Below are 27,893 nucleotides of genomic sequence, written 5' to 3' on the forward strand. Positions count from 1 at the left end.
ATTACTCCAATTTTATGCAAGTCACTCCCTCTCAATTTCAGATGGGCTACAGTGGTGTAAAACTGGATCAGCATAATGGTGACTCAAATCCAACACAGGCAGAGTACAAGGTTAAAAGCTCCAATGACAGATGCAAGGATAATTGTACTGCAAGTATAAAGCTTAATAAGGTATTAATATACTAAGGATACATTTTGGGTTGCTGGAGGGTGAGTCATGATGTTGATGATAGAAGTGTGAAACCCCTGGGTTTCATAATCTTGAATAGAAGCACATGTCAGGGATGGAAGAGACCTAATAGTCTGCCATGTGGACCAGTGCAGAGCTGTTCCCCATTAAATGTTTTCTGTGTTCCAGTCCAACACACACAAAAAACTGTGTGAAAAGAACATTATTTATGTAACACTATTTACAGCAGGGGTGGTCAAGCAGCAGCACAAATGCCACAAGTGTCATAGGTAGCCTCCGTGGGTGGTACACCACAGATCAGGGAAGGGGCAGGCAGCACACCAATAGATAGGGCATGGAACAGAAGGCAGAGCAGCAGCCTGAACACAGAGCACAGGTCAGGGAGCAGAAAGGAGAACAGTAGATTGGATAGGGAGCTCAGATCATGCAGCCGAAAGCAGAGCAGCAGATGAGTACCATTCTGATACCCTTCCAATGCCCCAAGAAGAGCTTGGGGCTAATTTATGGCAGGCCTACTGAAACAGTTGGCCCCCCCACTACTCTGTAGTATCTTAATTTGTGCAAACATCCTTTCATGGATGCATTAAAACAGTCTTACATTACTGGATCACATATTATTCTTTCCACGGCAGTCCTTCCTTAGTTCATGCACAGAATAGATTATACTTACTTAATGAACAGCTCGTCAACCTTTTGCTTTTTCCCCCCCAGTTGTTCAACATATGGCTCTAGGCCTTAGTAAATAAGGCCGAAGGCTTAGTAAATAAGCCTTCCTCCAACCCCCTCACAACATATGTAAATTTTAAGATGCGATTAAAAGGTTAATCACACCTTAAATAGTAAGCAGCCACATGTGCACCTCAGTTTTACATGTCATAATCTGGAACAAGCCACAAAGTTCTTCCCATGTATAACATGGAATATCTTTGTGGCTCACTTTAAATTGAACCCATCACCACGACCTACTGAAGCCCTGTGTGCCACCCAGCTGCCACAGCCCAATGTTGCACTTCCCATGTACCAAAAGCAGTGTAAACCCTGTGTGACACCCAGCTTATATCAGCCAACAATCAGCAGGATTCACAGGGAGCTATAAAACGTCATATGCCACTAAGATGGGCAGCACACAGGGTTTTGCAGCTCCTGGCGCATGTGGAGCTTGGCTGTTGAGGCCCAAAGCCAATTGCTAGCTGGGGATGGAGTCCAGTTTGGTTCCCAGCCCCATCTGACTGTCAGTTGGTGTCATCTTGGTGGTGCAGGGGGAGCCCAGGCAAGTAAGGCACCATTGGGATCTAACCCCCAATCCCAAAATCTTGCGTCCTGCTATGCATGTATAGCATAGCACAACACTTGATTGTTTGAACTGAGGGTTAGATCCTATCACATCTTAAAGTGAAGATCTGTCAGGGGCCTTAGATGCTTCACATCCTTTTCTATAGCCCTTTTCACTTCGAGTGAAAGTTTGAGTTTTACGAACAATTCATTTTATTCACAGTACCACGCTGGGAGTAAGTGGCTGGATATCATTTCCAATTTAGGCATGAAGCACAGAGAGAGGGCTTAAGAGTTCCCACTGATTTTGGATGCAAAATTTTAGATACTTGGGAACTGATTTTTCAGAGTACCCAGCATTCTACTGAACTTTATACGTCAATGAAAGTTGTGTTATAAGCTTCAGTCACAGGTGTGAGTCAGTGCTTCTGCAAAGCAGACCCCAGAGTCTCAATTAAGCCTGTCAGAAAATAAGGAAATTAAAGCAACCACCTGTGAAATACTGGGTTTAAGTGACTCAGCTAACATTATGTAGGAACTCTGTGGCAGAGACAGAAATAGAATATAGATCTCTAGGGCAGCATTTACGTGCCTCAATCACAGGACCATCTTTTCTCATTCCTGCAATTACCTGCCTCATTCATGACACACCACCGTATTTCTGCAGCAAAGTAAGAGGGCCCACAGACAGTTTTCTTCATTTTCCAACACTGATTCATTACCAAAATGAGTCAAAGGCAACTTTAATTCTGGCATTTCCTAAATTTGAATTTGCAGTCATAACGTTCTTTTAGTATTTCATGTGTGCAAAAAGAGTCAACTGAAAAAAAAAAAAAAAACCGCCCAAATTCCCATCACTGACTTTCCCATGAGACATCAGCAGAATTGAAACTTTCAGATCAACCACACAAATCTTTCGTTACAACCAACAGAGTAAAATTATAACAACTGTAGATTATTACCATTTATAAGGACCAGCACTAGAAGGGGAACGGACAGGAAGTCTGCCGCTGTGGCGAGTACCTCAGATCTTAGATTCTGTTCCAAGCCCTGGAAGGGAATTGCTCAGCAGGTACAGACTCCTTTGCCTTTTCCTGCCTTCAGGGTTGACTTCTTCAGTCCAACCATCCCTACACATGTTCCATGTCTCGCAGGTGTTACTCCTGTCATCAACTCTATACAGCCCTGGCATTGAGACCTCTGGCTCCTCTCTCTTTGCAACACACAGGCAAGCTTTCTGTGCCTTTCTCTCAGATGCCCGACTCTGTGCCTCTCTCCTGGGCACCTGGTTCTGTGCCCCCTTAGCTGTGTCACTCTGGCATTAGGTAGGGGCTCACCCAACCCTGTACCTACACCCCTCTCATGCTGTGGGCTCACCAAGTCCTTTTGTCTGTGCCTTCCTGGTGCTCTGGGCTCACTGCACTTTTCTGGATGTGCTCTGGTCACTGTGCCTGACACTGGGCTCCACCAAATCATATGCCCTTTCTCTGCAGGCACTAGTGAGGCCTCCAAATCTCCACTGCTAGCCTCATCCCAATCTTCCAGAGGAAACATGAACACAAACACAAGCCCCTAGGTTATAAAGTAAATACTAGTAATAACAGCAGTACCATATCCCTTGAAGGGGACAACCTTCCACTCAGAGTAACGTGCCCCTATTCTAGGTACCTAGGAGATTCACTGTAGTCATGTAACACCAAGAGAGCAGAGTAAGGAGTAGGAGGGAAAGCTACATCCGCAGCACCAGGTCTCGAGTCACTTCAGCAGACAGGAGCTCCTTCCTGTCAGTTACCAGAGAGAGTATGTGTCTACTAGCTACCGCCTGAGCTTATATATCCCAGAGCTCTGCCTTCTGCCAGTCAGGTGACATTGACAGGTGGGGCCAATTACTTCCTTAGGCTGTTACCCCGGCAACCTGCAGCTGGGGAGCCCTGCATAGCCTGCCGAGCTCCCTGGCCAGGCTGCTTCAGCCTTAAGGAACAGGCATGTCTTAGTGTCCTGCTACACAGGGCCTTAAAAACTTCCAAGGATGGAGATTCAATCCACCTCTCTAGGTAACTTGTTCCAGTGCTTCACCACCCTCCTCATGAGGAAGTTTTTCTTAATATCCAACTTAAACCTCTCTTTCTGCAGCTTGAGACCATTGCTCTTTGTTCTGTCTGAGAAGTCTAACTCCATCCTCTCTGGACCCACCCTTCAGGTAGTCAGAGGCTGTTATCAAATCACCTCAGTCTTTTCTTCTCCAAGTGAATAAACTCAGTTTCCTCAGCCCCTCCCCATAAGTCATGTGCCCCAGAACCATTTTTGTTGCTTTCTGCTGGATTCTCCCAACTTGTCCACATCCTTTCTATAGTGGGGGAGGGGGGAAAACTGGATACAGTACTCCAGCTGTGGCCTCACCAGTGCAGAGTACAGCAGAATAATTACTTCCCTCAATCTGCTGGCAACACTCTAACTACACCCAGTATGCTGTTAGCCTTCTTGGCAACAAGAGCACACTGCTGACTCGTATCCATCTTAGTGTCCACTGTAACCCCCAAATCCTTTTCTTCAGGGCTGCAGTCAGTCCCCAGGTTGTAGCAGTGCATGGGACTCTTCTATTCTAAGTGCAGGACTCTGCACTTGTCCTTGTTGAATCGTGAGATTTCTTCTGGCCCAATCCCCCAATTTATCTAGGTCATGCTGAATCCTAGCCCTACCCTCCAGTGTACCTACTACACCCCCCAGCTTGGCATCCTCTGCAAACTTGCTGAAGGTGCACTCCATTCCATCTTCCAGATTGTTAATGAAGATATTGAACAAAATCACCTCCAGGACTGACCCCTGGGACACTCCACTTGATACCAGCTGCCAGCTAGACATGGAGCCATTGATTACTACCTGTTGAGCCTGACAATCCTGCCAGCTTTCTACCCACTTTATAGTCCATTTATCCAACCCAGCATTCTTGCAAGAATGCTGTTGGAGATGGTATCAAAAACATGCTAAAATCAAGGTATATTAAGTCCACTGCTTTCCCCACCTCGACAAAACCATTTATCTCATCATAGAAGGCAATCAGGTTGGTCAGGCTTGACTTGCTCTTGGTGAATTCATGCTGACTGTTCCTAATCATCATCTTCTCTTTCAAGTGCTTAGAAATTGATTATTTGAGGACCTGCTTCATGATTTTTCTGGGGACTGAGATGAGGCTGACTGGTCTGTAGTTCCTTGGATCCTCCTTCTTCCCTTCTATTCCCTTTCCCCTCCTCCCATTCTGAAACCAGCTTGAGCCTGGCATACAGCAGAGACATAAGTTACAGAAAATGCTCTGTTTTGAAACTACTTCATCTGAGCTCTCAGGGAATGAGGGTTTAGATTTTCACCCAATCAGCCATTTTTGAACCAGTCTGCAGCTATGCCTGTCCTAACCCAAACAGTGAAGTGCCCACCACTTCCACTTAGCTTACTCTAATACCTAATCTTTTTCAGTCAGGCTATTTTCCTTCTGTATTCTTGTACAAGGAGGCTTGGAGCTCCTGCTACTTTAAGAGAAGGCAGGCCATCTGAGAACCAGTCTGTAGGTGTGCCAGAGGGCCACAGAGCCCAGAGAGGATGGAGGACCAGAGGGCACAGAAAAAGAGCAGGGGCTAGAGAGCTCAGAAAGAGAGCAGAGGGCTGGAGGGTCCAGGGAGCAGGCAGGGTCAGGGTGCCCATGGGTCTCATTGGCATAGGAGTGGAACCATGGCTCAGGAAGGGCCAAAGGCCAAGAAGAGCGACAGTTGAAGACTGGTGGGGCTGGAAAGCCCAGTGGTCTTAAGTGGCCTAGACGTGGGGCCATGGTCTAAGGAGAAGGACTGAAGGGCCACAGCCAGAGTCTAAGGAGGCCAAAGTGTCCATAGCCTAGAGAGGGGCTGGTGTAAGGAGAGATAGAGCCAGAAGCCCGTAGCAGTAGGGACATTATGATTTGATTAGTAAGTGTGACATCTGTGAGGCTTGGGTGTGGGTACTGGGGAGGACAGAGCCCCACATAATGAGCCTTAAGGTGGACAGCAGAGACACCTGAGCTCAGAAGCATGAGATCAGGCCTGAGAAGCCCTGGGACAGCATCCCTTTTCTAAAGACATAATCACATCAAGGGGAATGGATGGGGAGATTGCCTGAAGAAAGTATAGGAGAGAAGGGCTAGGGGGGGTCTCCAGGGGCTTCACAGCCACCCCCTGGGGCAGGACCCTGTTACAATCCTAAATTCCTTTTCTTTATATTGCTACTCACCCTACATACCTGTGATGTAGGTACTGCTTAAATACAGTTAAAATCCTTTTATCTTTGATTCATCTGCAATTCGCCAAGTTAAATTTTTTTTACTATTTCTTCTTAAGTCAATTCCTCCAGCTGCTTAACCACTTAAGTTCTCATCTGAATTACCACTGGAGACAAGCAGAAGCTTATTAAGCTTTCTCTTGCCATCCCTTTCAGGGATTCTGCTTTGAGAAGAATTTTTGCTCTGAATCACACTGTAAGAAAGCCATGTTATAAGCAGTGGGGTCTTTATTACATACTACAACACATAGTCTGTAGCCCTCAGTTTCATTTTCTTCTAACTTTTTTTTTCTCAGTGAATTTGGCTGCTGGTGTCAGCTCCAGGATCAAAATGATTCTTTGTAAAACACGAATTGCACTATACTCTCCTACTATATTTTTTATGAGGAAAAAGGCTTCAATACAGCTTTCCAGCTTATTTTTTTCTTAATTTCTGCTTGGTAGATGGGGCAGGATTACAAGGAGGGGCTTCTGAAAAAATTACAGGGCAGCACAGAGGATGAAACTTGGGTTAAGGAGTTTTTCATCTCCAAGCTACAAGCAGCAAGGTCAATAGCAAGTAAAAATGGTTACCATATCGCACCCATTTGGTGGCCTAGGACAAGAGAGTGGCTGGTCTCAGCCCGTTTCATAGCAGGCTTGACTTATCATTGAACCCAACAATTAGCACTTATTGGCAAACACAGCAGAGAGGTTCTGTCTATGAATACCAAGGAAGGCAGGCAAGAAAAAAGCTGTCTATAACATTTTTAATTAATAGTGAAACAGACAGCAGAATGTAGGTCATCTCTGATAACCATGTTTTAAAGTAGCTGCTACATGTTTAATTTTATGTGGGACAAACCAGCTACTGTCAGTCAAGGGATCATATCTGATATGAATGGGATTACCAAGGAATATTGAATTAATGGAGACAGGAATTGAAAACCATTACTGAACACAACTAATATCTAGAGATGTACACTTGGGGCACAAGACTGAGGGAAGAATGGTAATTTATTATTGACACCCAAAGGGCATCAATTTATTTACCATGGAGAAAATAATTGTATATGCCATGCTAGAAACAATACTTGAGGGACAGATGCAGTAACAATTGCAGCAGTTTCAATTGTGCTTCTATTTGAATGCAAACTAGGATTTCCTGCAACAAATTATATTTCCTGGTTCAACTTATTTTGTGGTTTCCTGGTAGATTAATTTTTCAGAAGTAGGGGTAGTGCAGACTAAGCAGCTCCAATTTTATGCTCTATAGAAGAACCTGATTTTGGAAAGAATTGCCCTAAAAGAAAATGTGGATTAGAGCAAGAAGCAACAGACCAATGACAGCCTTCACTGGAAGGACTTTGATGGAATCCTAACTACAGGGAAGAAATAAGGGAGGGCAACAAAAGTATTGCTCCAGCACAACTACCTTGGTAGAAATAGGAAAGGCAGAGCATCCACATGGGGCTCACTTGCCCTACATCTAGATTGCTAGCTAGAGATATAAAACGGAGCTCTGGGTACGTAAAACTAGGACTCTTGACCTCAGGCATGGACCAAGTGGTCTCATCCCAAAGCAGGGGATACCCAAAACAAACTTTTCTGGATACACTTTTCTTTAACACTATCTTTCTTAGTTAAGTTGGTATAAAACATGAAAAAAGTCATGCCTCGGAGATTAAAGTCAAGTTATCGAACAAGCATTTGTTCAAGCCCTCCTGCCGCCATTTTGAAGCACGTGACGCTGAATACACGATACTGCAGGCATTTTAATTACAGCGGCTGTGAGAGCTGCTCTAATTAAAGTGCCCTGCCTCCACCTCAAAGCACATGTATAGATGCCCTAGATGTTAGATATGTCACCACTAAGATACATATTGAGTTCAACCCTGGCTAAAACCCATTCAGCTACGTCTAGTTAAATTTCTTAATATGTATTCCATAAAAATGAAATGTTTACAGGGATTTATCGCAACAGAACATGAGTAATAAACATTTCTTCAGGGTTTTATCTCACATTACCATAAAAATGTCTTATTACCACTGATTCTTTCTATTAAAAACTATTCCCACCTGAAATGCCTAGGAATTGATGAGGATATATGTAGAATTAAAGTGATTTACGAGACTTATTTTCAGACTAAAAGTCGAATAAGTTATATTCCCTAAAATGTAAAGATTCAGAAGTGTCTAAACCATTAAATAGAGCACTAAAAGTTTAATCAGATATTCTATTTAGCTGGCAGGTTTATGTCCAATTGTGAGAAAGTTTTCCAAATTGTTACACATAATTTGACTGGCTGCCACTCCATATAACTTTAAGGTCTCCCAGACTTTTCTTTACCTCGTGGTTTGTAACCCCCCTGCCAGCAGGGCCATTCCCAGAGGGTGTGTACAGCTGTTTGCAACTCTCAGAAGCTGTGCAGAGAAACCACTGCAAGTAACTGAGGGAGTGGGGAGGCTAGTGGCCTGGGGGAGTCCCAGTCAGGGGAGGATCCAGGGGGCTAAAAATAGCCCAGACTTGGTCAGGGGAAAGGAGAAAGTAGGGAAGAGCACAGCCCTGGGGCTGGGGCAAATGACAAGGTTTCCAAGACCTGATGCTGCACTGTGAATGCATACAAGCATTCTCTAAATTGAGTTAACCTTTTCCTAGATAGGGTTAACCCAGTCTTGATCTCAGTTAGTGCACCTCCTCAGGTAAACAACCTTAGATAGGGCAAAACATTTTTGAGTGATTTAAGTTCTCTGAAGGCCTGCACATTTGGGTATTTATATCAGCCTAACCCTGGGTAAGTCAATCTAACTGTAACGGCTGTACATACCCAGAGAGTACTCGCATATTTCATTTTTGCAGCAAGTAAAGGCATTAGTCCTTGTAGGGAAGGAGAAATTAGAAGAATGTAGGATTGCAAACCCACATTATAACATTATAAAAAGCATGTGGTTATTTCTTTAAAAAGACTTTTGCTGTCTCCTTACAGTTGTTCACTTATTATACCTATATCTAACAGGACACTGTCCAGGGTTTCACTGGCATACATGTGAACTCTGTAATCCCAGTTGAAGTGGAGTTCCCTTTCAAATTTTGGTACGATTTTCAATGACATCTAAGTAACAATTAGGAGACTAAGCCTGAGAGCAATTTAGGCACTTTACAAAAGTTTGTCTTAAACTTTACTTTTCAAAATCAAACCATGTGTGCCTGTGCTCACTGCAGGTGCAACAGAACATCGTGTGGACACTGTGATGCTCCCAAGTCTACCAAAAATGAGAAAGAGATACAGACACACATGACCATCCTAAGACAAAAGTAGAGTAGGCAAAGCCAACCCCCCAGATCTGCTAAACTCGTATCTGCTATATTTCCACAATATCCAATTCCTCATCCTTTCTGCCCTGGCTTGGTACTGGTTATTGCTAGAGCAGGCTCCTGAGAATCATGGGATCAGGTTTTAGCCTTGCAACTAACTTAAAATGTGACTTTCTTAATCTCTTGGTGAAAAAAAATATAATTACTTAGGAGGCAATGATGCTACGCCTAAAATAAGATATGGCAAATTCCCACGATTGAAGGGGAGAAGTACTAGACTCTGAATGTTTTTAAGGTCCTATGAAATCCTTAAATGAAGAATACTGCCAGAAACAAGGCATGTTTCATATTCCAGGTTGCCTTGCAAGGCACAGGATGCAACTGCTCCATCCACATGATTTTGTAGCGGCACTAGTGTAGAAACCCCTCTCCCCTAGCTTTAACCCTGCTTCATTCAGGATCAAAGTTAGTGGGGTTTACCTAACTTGCACCATTTCAGGACTATACCAATTTAACAGTTACAGCATAACAGTTGATGCACAATCCCAAGCTGTAGCTCTCCCCTTTTAAAGTGGCTAAAAATGCAAGCGTGCCCATACCAAAGATTTAGTAGCCTATATACTGCCACAGTGAATCTGGTTGGACTGGTCCTCATGGTGCTGTCTCACGGTGCTGTCAAAGGACACAATTGCTCCATGGTCTCAGTTATTGCCCTCATGTATCTCTCAAAAGGTTATAGGACCCAAGACAACTTTATAATCATTTCCTCTTAATGCACTAGCTGCCATCATACCAGTTCAATTTCCAACTACAACAAGCAAAAGCATTTTGGTCAAATAATTATATCTATTTAGTTATCTATATATGTACCTAAAATTGTGCCTTTAGTGGCAATTCAGTTAACATCTTGGTGGTACGACTAGCAGGGTTGTGAAAACCACTGAAATTCAAAAGATTAATAATTTTGAAAGTGATGATTTTTGGTCCCAATAAAGACATGTTCTAGAAAAAAAATCCACGAGGAATTTAATTGAAGCAGTGAAGACAGTTGGGAGATTTCAGCTGGACAATGCTCCATATTAACTGACATTAGGGGTGTGCAAAACAGACCGTATTCGATTTGGATTTGGCCCAAATCAGGGACAGAGATTTGATTTGTTGATTCAGATCGCTGTCCTGATTCAATTCGGTGGAATCTGAATCTGAATATTCGATATTTTTTCTACATACCTCAATGTACCAGGTGCAGCTTGTAAACCCTGCAATGCTGGGGCAGATGGAACATCCCATAGGAATGCACCTCCCTCCCCCCGCCCCCCCCCCAGTGTGATCAGCTGCGAACCCAGAAGTGGACCAGAAGTACTTCTGATCCACTTCTGGGTCCACCTCCAGGCATGCGGGGAATCCCCAGCCCACCATTCTATGCGCGTGTGTAGTACTAACAAAAGAGTATTCTTCTTTACCTGTATGTGTGTCCCCACGGGTGTATTTTGTTTTTCCAGAAGATTACATTTCCCCTTAATATGAAAGTTCAGATCTCAGGCATCTAAACTCATTCATCCACCCTTTTTACCAATCCCATTCTGCCTCACAAAGACTTGTCCTTCTATACCACATAATGCCACATACCATGACAGACAGAGTTGCTATAGGAACTCCTACTTGAATAACCTTAAGCCAAATAGAAAATGAAGGCGGCATTCCTCCCTAATATTTTCCTATTTCTGACACTTGCTCATTCCCTAGACCCATCAAGAAGTGAAATATTGAAAAATCCTTAAGAAGATGAAATTTTATGTATGAATATAATTTACTCTCTTACCAACTAGACTCTTCCAAAATTCCTTTAATAATCCATTGTAATATCAAGTAAACCACTTTGAGAGTGAGAGAGAAGGAAAAGGCAAGGACAGATAACAAAATGCATACAAAAATCCAGAATCTAAACTTACAGGTCAGAATTTTAAAAATGTGAGCACACCAAAATTAGGCTAGTAAGTATGTACCCAGCACCTCCACTAAAGGCTTTCAAACTTTTGAGTATGCTCCTCGAACTGTAAGGAAGAGTAATTTCCTTCACCAGAGTTTCCAAAATACACGTCCTTCTGGCTTTTACAGATATTGGCAATAGATTCTTACCAAATTTGTTTAATAAAATTTCTCCTGGCTCCTTGTCACTTTTCATATTAACAGAAATCTGAACATCCTCTCCCACACACCACAAACCTGAAGCAGCAGGTCCCAAACAAATCTCCCCCCACCCCCTCCAAATCCTGACTGCTAAACAACATGAAAAGTTGCATTACAAACAAATTTCTCCTTCTGTTTTCAACCTTTCGTTATTTCCTACTACAAAATTTTTCTTAAAAATAAAAGTTAGATGTAATTTACACTGTCACTTCCAAGGGTAGAAAATTTCCAAATATCTGCCTGTGCCCAGGTGACATGTAATATAAAATATTACAAATTCAACCAGGAATGGACAGGTAACTTATTAATTTGAGGTGGGGGGGAGGGAAGGAAGAGAACATATATGTAGCTTGGTAACAGCCTTGGCAACCATCTAGCTGCTATAAACTCATTCCAAAGCATGGGACCAGCAGAGGGAAATTCATTCCACCTCCCCTACTGGGGACAGTCCACCCTTGACCCCAACATAAGGATGTTTATGCCTATATTTTGACAGAAAGCAGGGAAGCATCCCATGTTTTTACAAGTGAGGTCAAGCGTGTGACTATTTTTACATTTCCTGTAAATATTCTACATGCCCCAGGTACCTTGGCTAGTACTATTTTAAGGCAGTGTTTATATCTAACTTCTGTTCAGCAAACTTTAATGTTTTCAGTATAACTTTTTTATATAATTGTAAAATCTGAGCAAAAAGTAGAAACTTATTCAATCAAGCACAGGCTTCAGAAAACTACTCTGGGATAGTAATCACAAAAGTTTTGATGAAGCCATTAAGCAAGTGCCACATGGAACAAATCACCAATGAAACCAGTGATCCTGGCATTTTAGATTAGATGCAAGTCTCAGTCAAACTCTTGGCAGTGAGATACTAAATCACAACAGGCCTGCCTAGAAATGAGAGTTGTGCTTGAGCTTTATCCCAATGAATCTTGCAGTCCAGAAATATTTCTGCAGCAGTGAAAAGCTAAATTGGTCCAGTTACTACATGGATACAATTGAATTCATAATCTTTAGGCTCTTAAAGCTGGTTGCAAGAAGGATACTGTCTGCAATATAACAACCTCACAAGGAAAACAACTGCTCACCATTCCCTGTGGAACAACCAAAAGCAATTTAGTTTCATGTCACACTATTCATAACTGTGGTAGATTGTACACCTTCCTATAAAACTGTAGACACAAAAGTAGACAACTGCATCAGATAAAACTAGTAAAGACAAGTAAATCAGTTAGACTAATATCTGAAATGGTGACATGAGAAAGCATTCAGCTAAGTGTTAAGATTTGGGATTGATGAAATGGAAGAGAAAAGAGGGGGAAATAATTGGGAACAATCTGTTCAATGTCAGTCTTCAGCAAGAGACCCCCACTACCTGCCTGCCTAACATGAAAAGCTCCCAGTCTCTAGGGAAAATCACCAAGGTAGCTCAGAGTGAAAACAATCCGGTTACGAGAAATACATGATATATTTTCCTCTACTGGAAAATATACATGTCTCTAGGTATATGACCCAAGCCCTGGTTTCTGAAAGTGAAAATACAATTTGAAATGAATTTGCTGAGAACTTGATCTAGTTCTCAGGCCAGAGCTTGCTGCAGATTATCTCATTTTGTTTTTAAGAATGACTTGAGTCATAAGACCAAACTCCCCTCCCAAAAGTATGGAGACAATAGCCATGTAGCCCACAAATGACCATGGTTATCAACTGAAGGGGCTCAAAAAAACTCTGGCTCACTTCCATAAAGTGAGACTGTGAAAACAATTAGACTTGGAATATCACAGATGAGATAATTTGATGCTGACACTTACATTTCCCAAATATCCTCTGGTAGGTTAGCAGGAATTTCTGTTAAGCCCCTTCCTCGACAGTCCACAACATTGTTGCTACAGGTGCAAGCAGACGGACAAGTGATGGAACTGGCACTGCAGGATGGTGGCTCAGACTGGGAACCTTAGGAAGGCAAAGACAGTACCAAAAATTAGGTTTGCTAGTTGATCATTTACTATTTCAACTAGAAAATAAACAGTCACTGATTTTTTTCAATTTCATTGTATATACTGTGTTAATCTCTTTTGATTCCATGTATTTATTTTCTAATATAAATCACCTACAGAAGCTACAAAGAAAACTTAGAGGTTACTATGGTCTTACTATTTTGTATATCCATTTATTAATGTCCTCCCCTGCTCCCCTCCCACTACCTATTGGATTGGCCACCAAGGTCAAATTATTTGAACCTTAATTGGAAAATTAAAAGGCTGAAGATTGAGGAATATTTCCAAAGTGTGAGATTTGTTGGTGAACTGAATAGTTTTGCCAGGAAAATAATAAGAATGCAATCTCTGGAGTCATTTAAGTAAAGACAAGACAATGAACTTTCAATCTGAAGTAAATGAAGTCACAATCCAGCACTTGCTGAGGAAAACACTTGCAGACCCAGTAGGTCTTTTCTATTTCCAGTTTGTAACAAATCTACACATCTCCTGAAGTTTGCATATACCACTATGAAACAAACCATTGTATTAATTGTTATAGCACAAAGGATGCAGTGGTAAGGTATTTTTACAACATATGGTGAAAGAATTTATGGAAAAGAGAAAAATAATACTAAAATACATAAAAATTATGATCTCAGTCCTGGTAGCTTTTACTCAAGCCAGTAGTCCCAGTGGAAGTCCAGGAAGCTATTCACATGTATAAAAGGCCATGGACAAACATTGCATTTGTAGTGCTACAAATGGCTTTTGCTGCACTACAAAAATAAAAATAAAAATTGAGAGGACAGACACGTATGCCCCCTGTAGGGCTACGAAAATGGTGGAAAGGCTAAAGAAATGTTCCTGGATAACACACGAACTTTTCTGTAGCACTTGGTTTTGTAGTGCCAAATGTAACATCTGAACAGTCCAAAGGTGGAGGGAGGAAAAGCAGGATGGATAGTTAACTAGTGTTGCCTCAGTGCTCAGCACACTTGATGACAGCTCACCACTGCCTCTGGGGGTAGGGGAGAATGCAGGGAGGAGGGAGGAGAGAAGACAGGGGCCGTACTTCTCCCAAAGGCGCCTTCCCTCACTGCTCCCAACTGTCAGCCGCCCCAGAAAGTAGATCCAACAGCCCCCACACTCCAATCCCAAATCCCAATCTATTAAAATATGAAACTTTATTTAATTTACTTTTTCTTCATTTCTTTAAAAAAAAGTTATACTCCTTTTTATTTTATTCTTCAGTGACTGACTTCATTTCATCACCCTTCCTCTACCCCCATTTCCTTTCCACCTTCCATTTCATTACCCATCCCCATCCCATTAACTCTCCACTTCCCAACTTCACGTTACCACTTCCTTCTCCAACCCATCTCTCACCCCCCCCCCACCCACAGCAGGGATAGTGGCTTATCCTGGCTCACCAGCCCTGGGCTGGCAACTTACAGATGTAACTCCTAGTCAGGTCCTTGCTCACTGGCCTTCTAGTGGCAAGTCCCAGCTGTGCAGGTGGGAGACACAGAAGGTTTTTAGGTGTGGTTGCTCCAAATTCAAGCTAGCACTAAAACGGATCAACCTTTGAACAGTTCAAAGTGCAATGGCCCTTAGGCCCTCAGTCTGCACACATTTTGAATAAAATTCACTAAGTCCAAGTTTAATTTACCCTTCCATAAAGTTTCCAAAAGTGTATTACTTTTACCAATTTCAGCCCAAAGATTACAGTTAACATACTTACATTTTTGTACCAAGATCTTTTAATTTTAGCAGGTTTTAGTTATCTCTGTATGGTGGATTGCACTCTATCTATCTATCACAAAACCTAGAGCTCCCCAGTTATGGCTAAAATGTGCAAAAATACCTCTTTTTCCTCACAGCTGTGATACAAACAACAACAACAAAAATTGTGGGGAGACACAGACTGATAAAACATAAGTATATCACATTCACTAAGCAAATTCCAGTCCTTCTGTTACAAAACACTGAAACTTCAAGTCAAATCATGAGCTAAGGAGGAAATAGAGGAAGCCATAAATGAAACTGTATTTTCTTTAGGGTTATGTTGGAATAGAAACATGCATGATATTAAATCAGAGATTGGAACTGCAGCTGGCAATCTGGCCCAAAACATTTGAAAAATTCTTTTCCCATCAATCCAGCTTCATTAGGAACAGCTCTTAACCTATGTCTGGCGTTTCATTCAGACCATTTAGATCATATGAACAGGTGACCTGTGCAATGTAAACAGTTAACTAGAACACTGTGTCAGAGCCTACACCCTTTAGCAAGTCCAATAGAAATGTATCAGATCTATGCAAGTACATTCTGGAAACACACCATTACTGTAGGGAAAATATTTGAATGTAATTCAAACACCTGGTGGCTGGCAATGTTATTATGCAAAGTACAGCACTTAATGCAGTAAAAAACTGGTTTTAATGACTAGTGGCCGGGAGGCTTTTCTGCATCTGGGGAAGAATAATTTCTAGAGTGCTGATTCAGAGTGCTGTGGCTAAACTGCAATAAAATGCTAAATTGGAACGTTCTGCTAGAATTGGTTGGATTGTCTACCATACTTTAAACCATAAGATTTTCACAAGCAGCTGAAAGACTGCTCAAAATGCTCCCAAAGTACAAGATGTAGTTTGGACTAGTATGTGTGAAACTGCATGCTATTTACAAACATTGACTAATTGTAATGATGTATACAGAAATGCCACAAGGCAACCTACTTGCCTTCTACATGAGGCCGATGTTTTAATATGGCTAAAAGAACCAAGTTTTTAAAGTCAGATCCCATAGTTCGCAATGTCTAGAAAACGAAAACTGCAAGTAGCGAGCCTTACACATTCAGGGCTGATGGCTCTTGACAAAAGCAAATGAGAATTACTGCAAACTTGTGCCTTCTGTCAGAAATGTCAGGGAGTCCATTGAGAATTTGTGCCTGAGCGCTTGAATTTCCATTACCTCAAAAAATGGTGTTGAAGTGGTCATCCCTCTTTTGATCTGCCAATATTATGTGTATAGGAAGTGTCAGAAAAGAAGGGGAGAGAGAGAAACAGTATCAACAATAACTTATATTTTGAGATATGAGTCTTAAAATTGTGTAAGAAAACTGGCGATCCAACCTTAAGAGCAGGTTCAATAGTTCTGGAAGTGAGTTAAAGTTTATTTCAGGGACTTCTCAAACATTTGTGCATTTCATGTTCCCTCACATTAAGCTTTTTAAAGGGACAGGGACATTATCATTACAAGAACATCAGATTATTTAAACTGAAAACAATATACACATGCCATTTAATTTTCACATTTGATGATCATCATGATAGACAGTACTGGTAGAACCATCTATAATTGATGTTAGTTTCAATTTCCCATTATAAGGCTTTCCTTTCCTTTGTATATAACTTTGTGAAAGTAACCATTTGGGATGAAATTTTCCATACTAGGTTTCTGTCAGATTTATTTATTTATTTATTTCGCAATTTATAGTACTTCACATGTTCTGTATTTAAAGCAGAGGTCCCACTGACTTCAGATGCAGCTGTGAATATTCAACAAATTGGACACCCAGAAAATGAGAAACACAGTTATTGGCTACCTGTAAAAAAAGTGGGTTAAGTCACTTGTCCAGCTTCAAAAGGAATCTCTGTGGCATGGGAAGAAATAGACTCCATTTCCCTAGGACATCATTTATCTGATTCAACAATGAGCTCATACCCTCTCAAATTGCTTCGTTAACTACACATATTCCAACTTCTGCCATGAATGAAATGGGGGCTCTACAGACAATAGGCTTATTTACTGTATGGCCTGATTCATATCCACAAGTAGCATCAATCTGAGATCACATATTTAAAAACATATTGCCTAAACCAAGGGTGGGCAAAATATGGCTGTGGGCTGTTAGCCCATCAAGGGATTTTATCCAGCCCGCAGTGGGACCTTCAGCCCCCTGTGGCCCAGGTCCAGGGGGCAGCCTGGGCCATAATGCATGCAGCCAGTCCAGTTACCCCCAGGCGCGCAGCAGAGCTGGTCCAGCATGGTGGCCGCACTCCGTTTCCTGGCTGCCCCAGCACCAGTGGTGGCTCCTTCCAGTTGCTGCTGCTGTTGCCAGTGTTGGCACTGCCAGTCCCAGTCCCACTGCCCAGGCACCTTGGCCCATCTACCCCACATCCACCACTGGGGGCACAAGATGAAGTGGGCAGGTGGCCCACCCCCAGCATAGACCTAAGGAAGCAGAATTAAGATTGCACATGGATAATCTTCCCCATAACTTTTGTTTAACTTATTATGCATTATCACCTCTGCATGTCAAACACATTGGGACTTCATTGTGATAGCTATCTAAACTCAAAGAATATACACTTTAAATTTAAAATAAAAAGGACAACTGTCTTCCCTCTTCAACTCCTTTTCTCATTTAAAAATATTCAGCAGAACCTCAGCTGTTGCACATAAGCATAGCTCCTTTGAAGTCAATGGAGATGTACCATATAATGCCAGCAGAAGACTTGACTTAAATGTGGAGACTTCAAACGACCTTACTGTCCCACTACATCTTTGCACATTGAAAACATTCACAGCTGCTATTAGTTGTCCCAAAGTGAGACATTGTTTTTCTGTAAGAGCAACATTTCTCAGGATGGACATTTATGTCATACTTTTGTTCTTTTTTTTCCCTTGCCATTTTGGGTGTGAAGTGCCAACATAGGCCTAAGAACATGTAAAGTTGTTGGTAGATTTAGAGACAGGCAGAATTCCAAAACTGAGAAGATGTGCATTGGGAAAAAGATCGCTACCTATCAGGAGAAGGGTGGATGGTAGTTAGCTCAAATATTTTGGACATATTTTATGATACAAGTGATGTGTCTCAGAAGAGGATTTGTGAGCAGTGAAAAATACAGGCTTCTGACAAACCAGCAATATATTGCTGCAGGTTGGGGGAGCAATAATATACTCTCTTTTTATTAGGATGTGACATCAGAAAATCCCAACATTGCATTACTAGTAACAGTTCAAGAATCTAAGCCTGATGATACATTTAACTGACTGCATCCAATTCAACATCTACTAAGAGCTCCATTAGGCTAAGTACAACCATTCAAAAAGCCCAAGCCTGAATTGATTCAACTTTGCAAGTAAGTCTAACCTGTGTAGACTGAATTGATTTGCATGTGAATAGACATTCACTGTTGATTCTGGCAGTGCAGCCACATGCCTGAAGTGGCTCAAGCTAGAAGCCAGGGGATGCTATAGAAAATGCTTGGCTGTAGGGACGTTGTGCTGAGGAGGGGCCATGGCCAGGTCCCAGCAGGCTGAGTATGATAGGGGAGGGGTTTAAACCCCCACCCTGGCCTGCAGGGACCCCAGCTGAGGTCTGCCTGGAGAGGGAACGGGGAAGCAGCACCTGCTGGGCATTTCCCACCCCCACTCTTACTACTTGAGTGGCAATGGATGTGGCCAACCCCGGCAGCAGCACGAAGCGAATGGAAATGGAGGGGAGTTTAATTCCCCGCTCTGTCCCCTTTCACACCCGCATAGACCCAAGTTAGGATCTGCCTGGCTGGGGTGCAGCAGCCTGTGTCAGGGTCCCCCCCACACATCCTTGCTGCTGCAGTGGGAGGGGCAGAAGCATGGCCAGGTGCTGGCCCACCATGGCCCCCTGAGGTGAAGGAGGCAGGGAGAGGGTTTATTCCCCCCTCCCTGCCCTCTCCCCCCCCCAGGACCTCAGCTGAGGTCTGCTTGGCTGGAGCATAGCATCCCCTGTCAGACATTCCCACCCCCCATCCCCAACACTGGAACAGCGGGGGGCATGGCCAGCCCTGGCAGTAGCCTCGAGCAAATGGGGGGGAGGAGGTTTAATTCTCTTCTCTCTGCCCTGTCCCACCAGCACAGACCTGAGTTGGGGTTTGCCTGATCAGGGTGCTGCAGCCAGTTTCAGGGTCACTCCCCACTTACGGCTGCAGTGGCAGGGGCGGGGTTATGGTCCCCATAGCCCCCTGAAGTTCCCTAAACTGGTTTAACCTCAATCAGTTAAGTGTGATACTACATTCAACCAGATTTATTTAAAACTGGTTTGGGCCATTTTGAAATTGGTTTATGTGCACTGAACTTATGTTCGGTTACAGGTTTAAACTAGTTTCTGATCACTTAAACCGGTGTATGTATAACTTCTGTCCCTAGCCTTAGAGTTCAACCGTTCCATTCAATGTTTTGTGACATGCAGGATATTATAGAAACAGAACATTATATGAAGTGGTCTGAATGGACAGGGGATATACGGTAGATTGAGATTTTATAGGGGACAAAAACACAGAACTTTCTGGTTTAAGAGGAAAAAAAATAAAAGCATTAATTAATATCTCCATTACACCTAAGCAAGCAGCTTTCTATTAGCCTTGCCAGTGAGGATGCTTGAAGAGAGAATACATGTTGCCTAGCGAGCTCTGTAAATGAATACAGTGAGAATTAAGAAGTGATCTTTTTCTGTTTTCCATGTCCTCGCTCTTCCTTTCAGATGACAATTTGCAAAGCCCTGATCCAAAGTGGGAGATCTACTGACAAAAATGGGAGATCTTCCACTGATTTGGGAATAGAACCAAAGAGCATTTATCTGTCTGTTTCCATAGGAAATAAAGTTTTTCCCCCCAGAAATTCAGAATAATATTCTGTGGATAGACGGGGAGTAAAAAACTTCCACTAAGTTAACCAACCAGACAGTTATAGAGATGAAAGAGAGAGAAAGCAATAGTATGTTTTTACTCTTGTACAAATATAACAGAGGCGGAATAAAAGAAAACCCACTATCAATGTTTTCTAGCTTGCACAACCTAAAACCTTCATTAAAGAGTAAAGCCGTGAAGTAAAGGAAATATCAAGGAAAGAAGTTGTCTCTGCATGGCATCCCCTTATCCCAAATACCAATTATTAATTTTTCCTTTCAATTAAAATACCCTGGAAACTGGAATATGCACAGTACATACAATCACTCATTATTCTTCCTGGCTTAATATACTCTGTCTGGGTGTTAAAAAATGGTAGATGCTACCCACTAATACAGTACAGTTTTTTGTGCTGAACCTTTGATCCTGTGTTGAAATCCAGCTCTATTATATACTGGTAAGCAGCATTTTTTTGAAGCAGCAGCACACCTTAGCTTAAGGTTTCCTTTTCTGGTTTCCAGTGCAATTTAGGGCTTTATTACATGGTAATTTTGGGTGTCTCCTGGAGCTCTTAACACCTGGATTGTCCATACATGAACAGCTGAAACTGTTATGCTGCTCAAAATTATACCACTCAAGGGCAGGATTATCTCTGAACTGTGCTACCCAGCTTCTGTTACACTAAGGTATAACCGCTGTAGGCTGCAACTTAGTGTGAACACCCCCCCCCACCCTTCTCCCACTCCCCTGCTGGTCCACTGCCCCTCCCCACATCCTCTCCAGCACCCCAGGTTCCCCTCTTTCCTCCCCCCGCCGGTTGTAGCTGCCTGTACTGTTTGTCCCAGGGGAACAGGCTAACCTGCCTGCCCAGCCCAAACCCTGCTGCTTTCTGGACAGGTTCAGCCCCAAGAAGAGAAGTAGCCCTGAAGGCACAACTGGGCAGGCAAGTTAACTCTTTCCGACCTTCTTCCTGGCACATACTGCGCAACTACAAGTAGGAATGGGAGGGGCAGGTGGGACCCAGAGGGGCAGGGGGCGAGAACTTGGGGAGCCCCAGAGCATAGGGGTGGAGCCCAAAATGGGGGTTCAATTCTTACCTTTCAGTCCTCCAGGGCCCTGCTGGCCTGAAGTCTGACTGCTCCAAACTCAAGCTAGCACTAACACTGATCAACTTCTGTGCAGCTCACAGTGTAAGATGTAACAAGGCCCTAACCAAAGGATTTCTATACGTAAGTTGCAGTGCCATTTTAATTAAATCACTTAAGTATTTTTGCAAAACACAAACACTATGTTACATATGTATATGTAAAAGCATTCTATTCTGGACCTTCACCAAGATTCAGACCAAAAGGCAACTGGTGAGCCTAATTTTAAAAAAAGAAAAAAAGCTGGAAACAGAATGTGCAAAATGATATGGGTTACACTACTGCCAACCCCACCATACCAAAAATCGTGAGATGCACTCTTAAAAAAAATCAAAGGATTGCTATTTTTGAAGTGTGTGTGTAGAGGCGGTTGTTTGTGAAGGTGTGGGGGGCTGTGGGTGTGTGGGGGGGTTTGGAGCCTGGGGAGAGTCCCCGCACACCCTGTTAGGATGTATGGTGCTGTGAGGCAGGAGTGAAAGGGAGCAGCAGGGCTGGGCGTGGGGCTGTGGCTTTGAAATGAGGAGCAGACACACAGGCACAGAGACACAGACAGCACTCAGCTGGTAAGTGGAGGGGAAGGAGTGGGGGGAGAGACAGTAGGGGCTGGGGGTGGGGATTGAGACCACTGCGGTGAGGGAGGGAGTAGAGCAGGAGCAGGGGCTGGGGTGAATGTGGTCAGGGCAGGTTGTCCAGAGGTGTGTGTGTTGGCGGAGGGGGCAGCTCCCCACAGCAGTGTGCACCCTTGGGGCAGGCATGGAGGGCATGTGTCCCCCTGGGGCAGATGCAGGTTGCCCACTGTGGGCTGGTGGCTCTGTGCCTTGCTGCCTTTGCCCTGGGAGCTCAGCTGTGCAATGCCATTGCCACCTGCCCAGCAGCGGGAAGCACACTAGTGTTGTGTGGCTGAGCTCCTGGGGCAACTTCAGCAGGGCACGGAGCCTGCAGTGAGCAGCCTGCCTCTGCCCTGTGGGCAGCACATGCCCCACCATGCCTTCCCCAGGGGTGCATGCTGCTGTGGGGAGCCATGCTCCCCTGCACCTCTGAACAACCTGGAGCCCCATTCTCCTCAGCCCCTACTCCTGCCCCAGTCCCTCCCTTGCTGTGGGGTCGTCAGTCACACCCCACCCCAGCTCCACCCCTCCCCTCCCTACAGATTTACCAGCTGGGAAAATCTGGAGATCTGAAGATCTGATCAGAGTTATTTTGACTTAGAAATCTCAAGTCTCACGATGGTTTCACTACAGTTGGCATTACTGAGGTTAAACAGCTCTAGCGATGTGAAAGTTTTTGTTATTTCACACCAGGTCCATGTAATCTACACTGCAGTCTAATCTAAAGCATCCACAGCTTAATGCAATGCCAAAGGGAACTGATTTAATCAGATACTCTCCTGCTTGATGATTTAGGGCAGATTAATGAGAATGTTAATCAAGAGGCCAAATCTGAATACCTGTAAAGTTTGGCATTCCAAGAATTCAGACTTAGGTCTGAATTTCAAAAAAGTATATATATACAATATAGGCCAAAAGGCCTTGATCACAACAGCATCGCACAACAAATGTTCAAAATCTGTCAGTTACTTTCCCAGGTCTTATGAGAATGCATCCAAGAAACCTTGACTAGGAGAATGTTGAGCCTATTAGTGTTAGCTATGCATCACGTGACTGTCACCATAGGACATGACTGAGTAATACTGAGCTGCATCCACAGTATTTCCCTGTTGTGGGATTCTCACTGCTACTAACCGTGGTGATCATGTCATTTTAGCCTTTGCTCAGACATACTGAAGCTCTGCTGCTCCAAGTTAATTTCACTTTAACTTCAGAGATAATAAAACTCTCAGTTTGTTCCTTTTTTATATATATACACAAAATCAATACCTTTTGTACCAAACATAGACACTAGGATCTAGCTTTCAATTGACAAAAATAATTGTGCTTTTCTACCTCTGAAGACAGAGAATGACACCGCCAACTAAGTTTTTATTTAGTATTTTGTATGGCATTACATTACAGCATTCTGCTTTGGAAACTTGCCCTATGGGGCTGGTGAAAGAAGGGAGACGTAGGACCTAAGAGTTTGCTGAGATAAATTAATTTCTGTTTTCAAATTAAGCATCTCATTGGCCTCTAGCCTTTTGAGAGTAGCTAATACACTAAAATTGCAATTAGAAAAGAAGAGTTATAGATAATAAATGCATAATTTAAATGCCAGGGGCATTTAAATATATTTTGTAATGACTAAATAAACTAAATAATCTCATTCTTACTGATGTCCAATTATGGGACTTTTAATTAAGTACAATGACAATGTCTCTTTTTTAGTTTTGCCTCACCTAACCAATTGTTTTGAGAGCAATGAACAAAATGCTATTTGTTTTCCAGCAGAGTTGCTGGTTTGAATATAAACACATTTACTAGGTAGGGCTCTATATTGAGTTTAAATCATTTTAAGCATGAAGGATGCTAAATTAGTGATTAATAAAAAAAAGTACATGACTGTTGCAGAGTTCTGGATACATATTGAAAACAAGGGTCCTTGATCGACTGTGACTAATTAAATGACTCTCTAATGCTTTTTTCAAAAGAACAGAATCATCAGCTCTGGCATTTGAGTTCAACTGCAACTACATGATTATTTTCATAAGATGCCCTGTAATTTAAAGGATAAATTCGTTTCCATTGCCAGTTCAAAAACAGATATGTTTTTGATTTTGATTTTGCATCCTACTAGTGAGCTGATATCCCTTCACATGAAATAACTGCAGGCACATTTGAATGAACCTTTCACAACTTGCTCTGTATTTGTGACTTGAGCAATCTTTTCCAAATTGCAATGGAGCAAAATTTCCACAAATTCTTTTTTTACATGAAATTATATCAGTAATGATTTATGCATGTATTTCAGCCAGAAGGCTCCTTACAGACTTTCCACTGAGCAGTGTTGAGTATTCAGTGTTTGTGATTTGGACTTATTTGATAGGATGTATAGCTCACTGAGGTTTTTGGTCTGTTATTGGACAGTTCATGGTATGCAAACCTTGCTGTTCAGGAAAGTCCTCATGATTTACTCACCATTCATGGTTTTGCTGGACATTCGCACGAATACATTTTTTTTGCTAAAACATTCTGAAATGTGAGTACATATGTGTAGTAGACAGTCACAGCAAATATATTTGTTTGGAAAAAAACCCACAAATCCAAGCACTTGAGAATACATTTAAAATATATAACTTCAGTGACCTGCAAAAGGTGATTCCTTAGAAAAAAGCCCACACTTAGTTCACATATTTAAGAAAACTTATTTTTCACAGGAAAGCCTAATGAAAATACCATATTACTTGAAATTGTCCTATCCTAAAGGATCAACACCTGTAATTTTGTCACTAGTATAATAACCTACAAACCAGCAGAGGAGTTTCATTGCTAAATGAAATGGAATATAACAAAGCAAAGGAAGAGGTTCAGCTTTAACAGTTGAATCCCTGTAGTGAAGCTTCGCTTATCAAAGGACTAATGGAATACATGTAACACAGTCCTCTAGGACAGTGGTCTCCAAACTTTTTTTGATCACGCACCCCTATCAGTAAAAAATTTGAGCACGCACCCCCAATATATGTATATTCATAGAAATAGAAATAGAAATAGAAGTTCTAAAATTTTCTTCCTGCACCCCAATGGATCATCTTGCACACCCCCTGGGGTGCGTGTACCCCACTTTGGAAACCACTGCTCTAGAACAACTTCACAGCAGTGCTTTCTAAATAACAGCAATTAGAATTTTTCTTTTGGTGAAGACTATCCACTGAGTTTGCTAGAGGAAGGGGCTATATCCCTTATCCCTCAAATTCTCTCAGAACAGGGGGTGAGGGGTTAGAATCACTTCCTCAGTTGACTTCAGAACAGGCAAATTCAGTTTGTAATGAACAAATGTACAACAGAAAAGAAACACATAGCTGACATGGGGTAGCTGAAACCAGTTTCTCAATTTTATATGTTCCTTGTATCCTTTGTTTTATTTTTTCATAGGGTTATGCACTTAAAGAGCCAATATTACAATGGCTTCACCTATTCCAGAGTTTGCTGTGCAGGTTTCTATAGGGCTCTATCCATTTGTCCTTTCTCTTGCATGTTACATGGAATCAGGTCAGAGAGACACCAAGGTTGTTTGGCTACTACACCATCCCGAGAAGGATGGCATGTAACTTAATAGCCCTGTCCACAAGCCAGGTGATATGCTTTTGGAGCTTTCCTAGAATCTAGCTGAAGCTAAGGTTTGAATGAAAGTGGGTTGCTGTGGCTCTATTCAGTCCAGGAGTGATAGGAGAAAAGGCCTAAGAATATAAGAAAGGTGCTGCCCACTACAGACCCAAATTGCTACCCAGTGGGCACGTCTACATGTGTGCTTTAATGGATATTAGCCTATTTTAATGTGAACTAAAGCATCACAAAAAAACCTTTCTTTTAGATGTGCTCTGGGAGGTGGGAGTCACTTTAATTAGTGCGGCTACCAGAGCCGTGCTAATTAAAGTGGCCAGAGCATCAAGTGTATTCTAAATTGGACACACATCTGGATGGATAATCATACTCAATGAGTGGTCATCAATGGCTAACTGAGAAGTGGTATCAACTCAGGTTGCCCAGGGGTCCAACCTGGGTCCAGTACTGTTCAAACATTTTAATTAATTATTTGGATGACGGAATTGACTGCATACTTAGCAAATTTGTGGATGACACCAAGTTGGGTGGAGATACAGATATTCTGGAGGGTAAAGCTAGTATCCAGAATGACCTAGATAAACTTGAGAAATGGTTCACAATCATTCAACAAGAGCAAGTGCAAAGTCCTGCACTTGGGATGTAACAGCTCTATGGAAAAATACAGAGTGGGGAATGATAGCTAGGCTACAATACTACAAAGACAAAACCTTGGGGTTACAGTAGACCATAAAATGAATATGAACACCAATGTGCTCTTGCTGCCAAAAAGCCAGCATACAGGGTTGTATTAACAGAAGTGACTCTTTCTGTTCTGTTCAGCACTGGTAGGCCTCACCTGCAGTACTGCATCCAGTTTTTGGTCTCACATTTCAAGAAGGATATGGGCAGATTGGAACAAAAATGGTTAGGGACCTGGGAGGCAATGCTTAGGAGGAAAGCCTGAAAGAGCTAGGCTTATTTAGTCTGAAGAAGAGAAGGCTGAGGGGGAGGTTTGATAACAGTCTTCAAATACCTAAAGGGTGATTTTAGAGAAGATGGAGATGGGCTTTTCTCTGTGTCTGTAGGACACAGGACTAGGATCAATGCCCTCAAGCTTCCACATGGGAAATTGAGGCTGGACACTGGGAGGAACTTTATGAATATGAAGGCAGTTAAGCAGTGAAACAGACTACATAGAGATGTTGTAGAATCTCCATCCTTGGAGTTTTACAAGAGCAAATTGGATGGACACTTGGTTGGGATGGTTTAGTGAAAGATGATCCTGCTTTAAGCAGGTGGCTGACCTTTATGACCTTATGGGGTTCCTTCCAGCCCTATTTTCCTATGACCCTAAACCAGGGGTAGGCAATTATTTTGGTTGGAGGGCCACTTAATGAGTTTTGGTGAGTTGTCGAGGGCCCTATCTTGGGACCAGAAGTCCCACCAACTAACCCCTGACCTTTGCCACTGAAAGTCCCTCCCCTTGCCTCCAGAAGTACTCCTTTGTAGGGAGGGGTTGCCATCTTGGAACTGGAAAAAAAACATATATACTAAAAGTCAAAAGTCTTCTATAACATATTTTAATTTTATTTAAAAAAATATTTTTGTCCTGATTTGTGTGTTTGTATAGTGTATATAGAGGTGACTGCCTAATAGCTCAAAAATAAAGTCTTACTCTTGTATATTATGTGTGGTGGGTTGTATGTGTATGGTGGGGTATATATATGGAAGAGGGTGTGTGGGGGGAGTTGTGATGGAGTGTGGCTGTGTGTGGAGGGGTGTACGGTATGTAGGAGGGTGTGGGGGGGTGCAGCAATATGTGGCATTGGCCAGATCTTCCCAGCTTGACAAATACAAACAGTTTTTAAGTTGGTCTAGACCCTTGCGGTGCTTCTGGCACGTGCAGGTGCAGCTGCCTGGTGATACACAGCTATAGTCAGTTCTGGGAGCTGCATATGGTGGCAAGGAGTGGAGCCAGGGTGGCCTGCCTGTGTTGTGGGGGGCTCATGTGCAGCTCCCTGGACTTGCACGGCACCAGGGAGAAAGCCCCCATGTGATGGAGCCAGCTGCCTTCCCCACTTCCTGGTTTTTGGCAGCTTTTGGAGATGCATATAAGCCCTGCATGATAGAGGTGAGCCAGCCCGGCTTCTTTCTTCGTCACCACGTGCAGCTCCTGGAACTGGCTGGAGCTGTGCATTGGTAGGCAGCTGTGCCTGTGTGGGCCATGAACACCCTGAGAGCCCGCTGTCAGTGGCGGGAGCTATGTCCCATGGAGGAGCATGTAGGGGAGGGTCACCACACAGCGCCCCTCACACCCCAGAAACCCCAAATACCCACCATGCTCCCGCTGCCCCATTTGGCACAGGCCCTAGGCTCTGCACTCCTGCCAGCCTCATGCTCCACGTTCCCACTTACCTGCTGCTTCCCTACCCATGCATGGAACAAGCACTGCAGCAGGGACAGGAGGAGGAAGCCGAGGAAGTCCCCCACGGCTGCAGCAGCCCCACTTGGAAGCTGTGCATGCTGGCTGGGGCTGGGCTGGGGCCCTGCCATGCATGAAGTGAGAGTGAAGTGTGCAAACTGGGTGGGGTAAAATTAATTAGTGGAGGCTGGGGGCGGGGGATCAGATGAAATCACCTGGAGGAGTGCATCTGGCCTGT

General features: G+C 43.0%; 1 protein-coding gene across 1 annotated transcript in view; it reads right to left on the reverse strand.

The window, feature by feature from the left end:
• SLIT3 (slit guidance ligand 3) overlaps positions 1 to 27,893 on the reverse strand; it is a 946,021-nt gene that overhangs the window by 312,716 nt on the left and 605,412 nt on the right. Inside the window, exon 9 of the mRNA XM_090064655.1 lies at positions 13,057 to 13,198. Coding sequence (XP_089920781.1) covers positions 13,057 to 13,198 — 142 coding nt within the window. The remainder of the gene's footprint in view (positions 1 to 13,056; positions 13,199 to 27,893) is intronic.

Source organism: Crocodylus siamensis, chromosome 10, assembly GCF_052110815.1.
Source record: "Crocodylus siamensis isolate JL-2025a chromosome 10, ASM5211081v1, whole genome shotgun sequence".
Classification (NCBI taxonomy): Eukaryota; Metazoa; Chordata; order Crocodylia; family Crocodylidae; genus Crocodylus; species Crocodylus siamensis.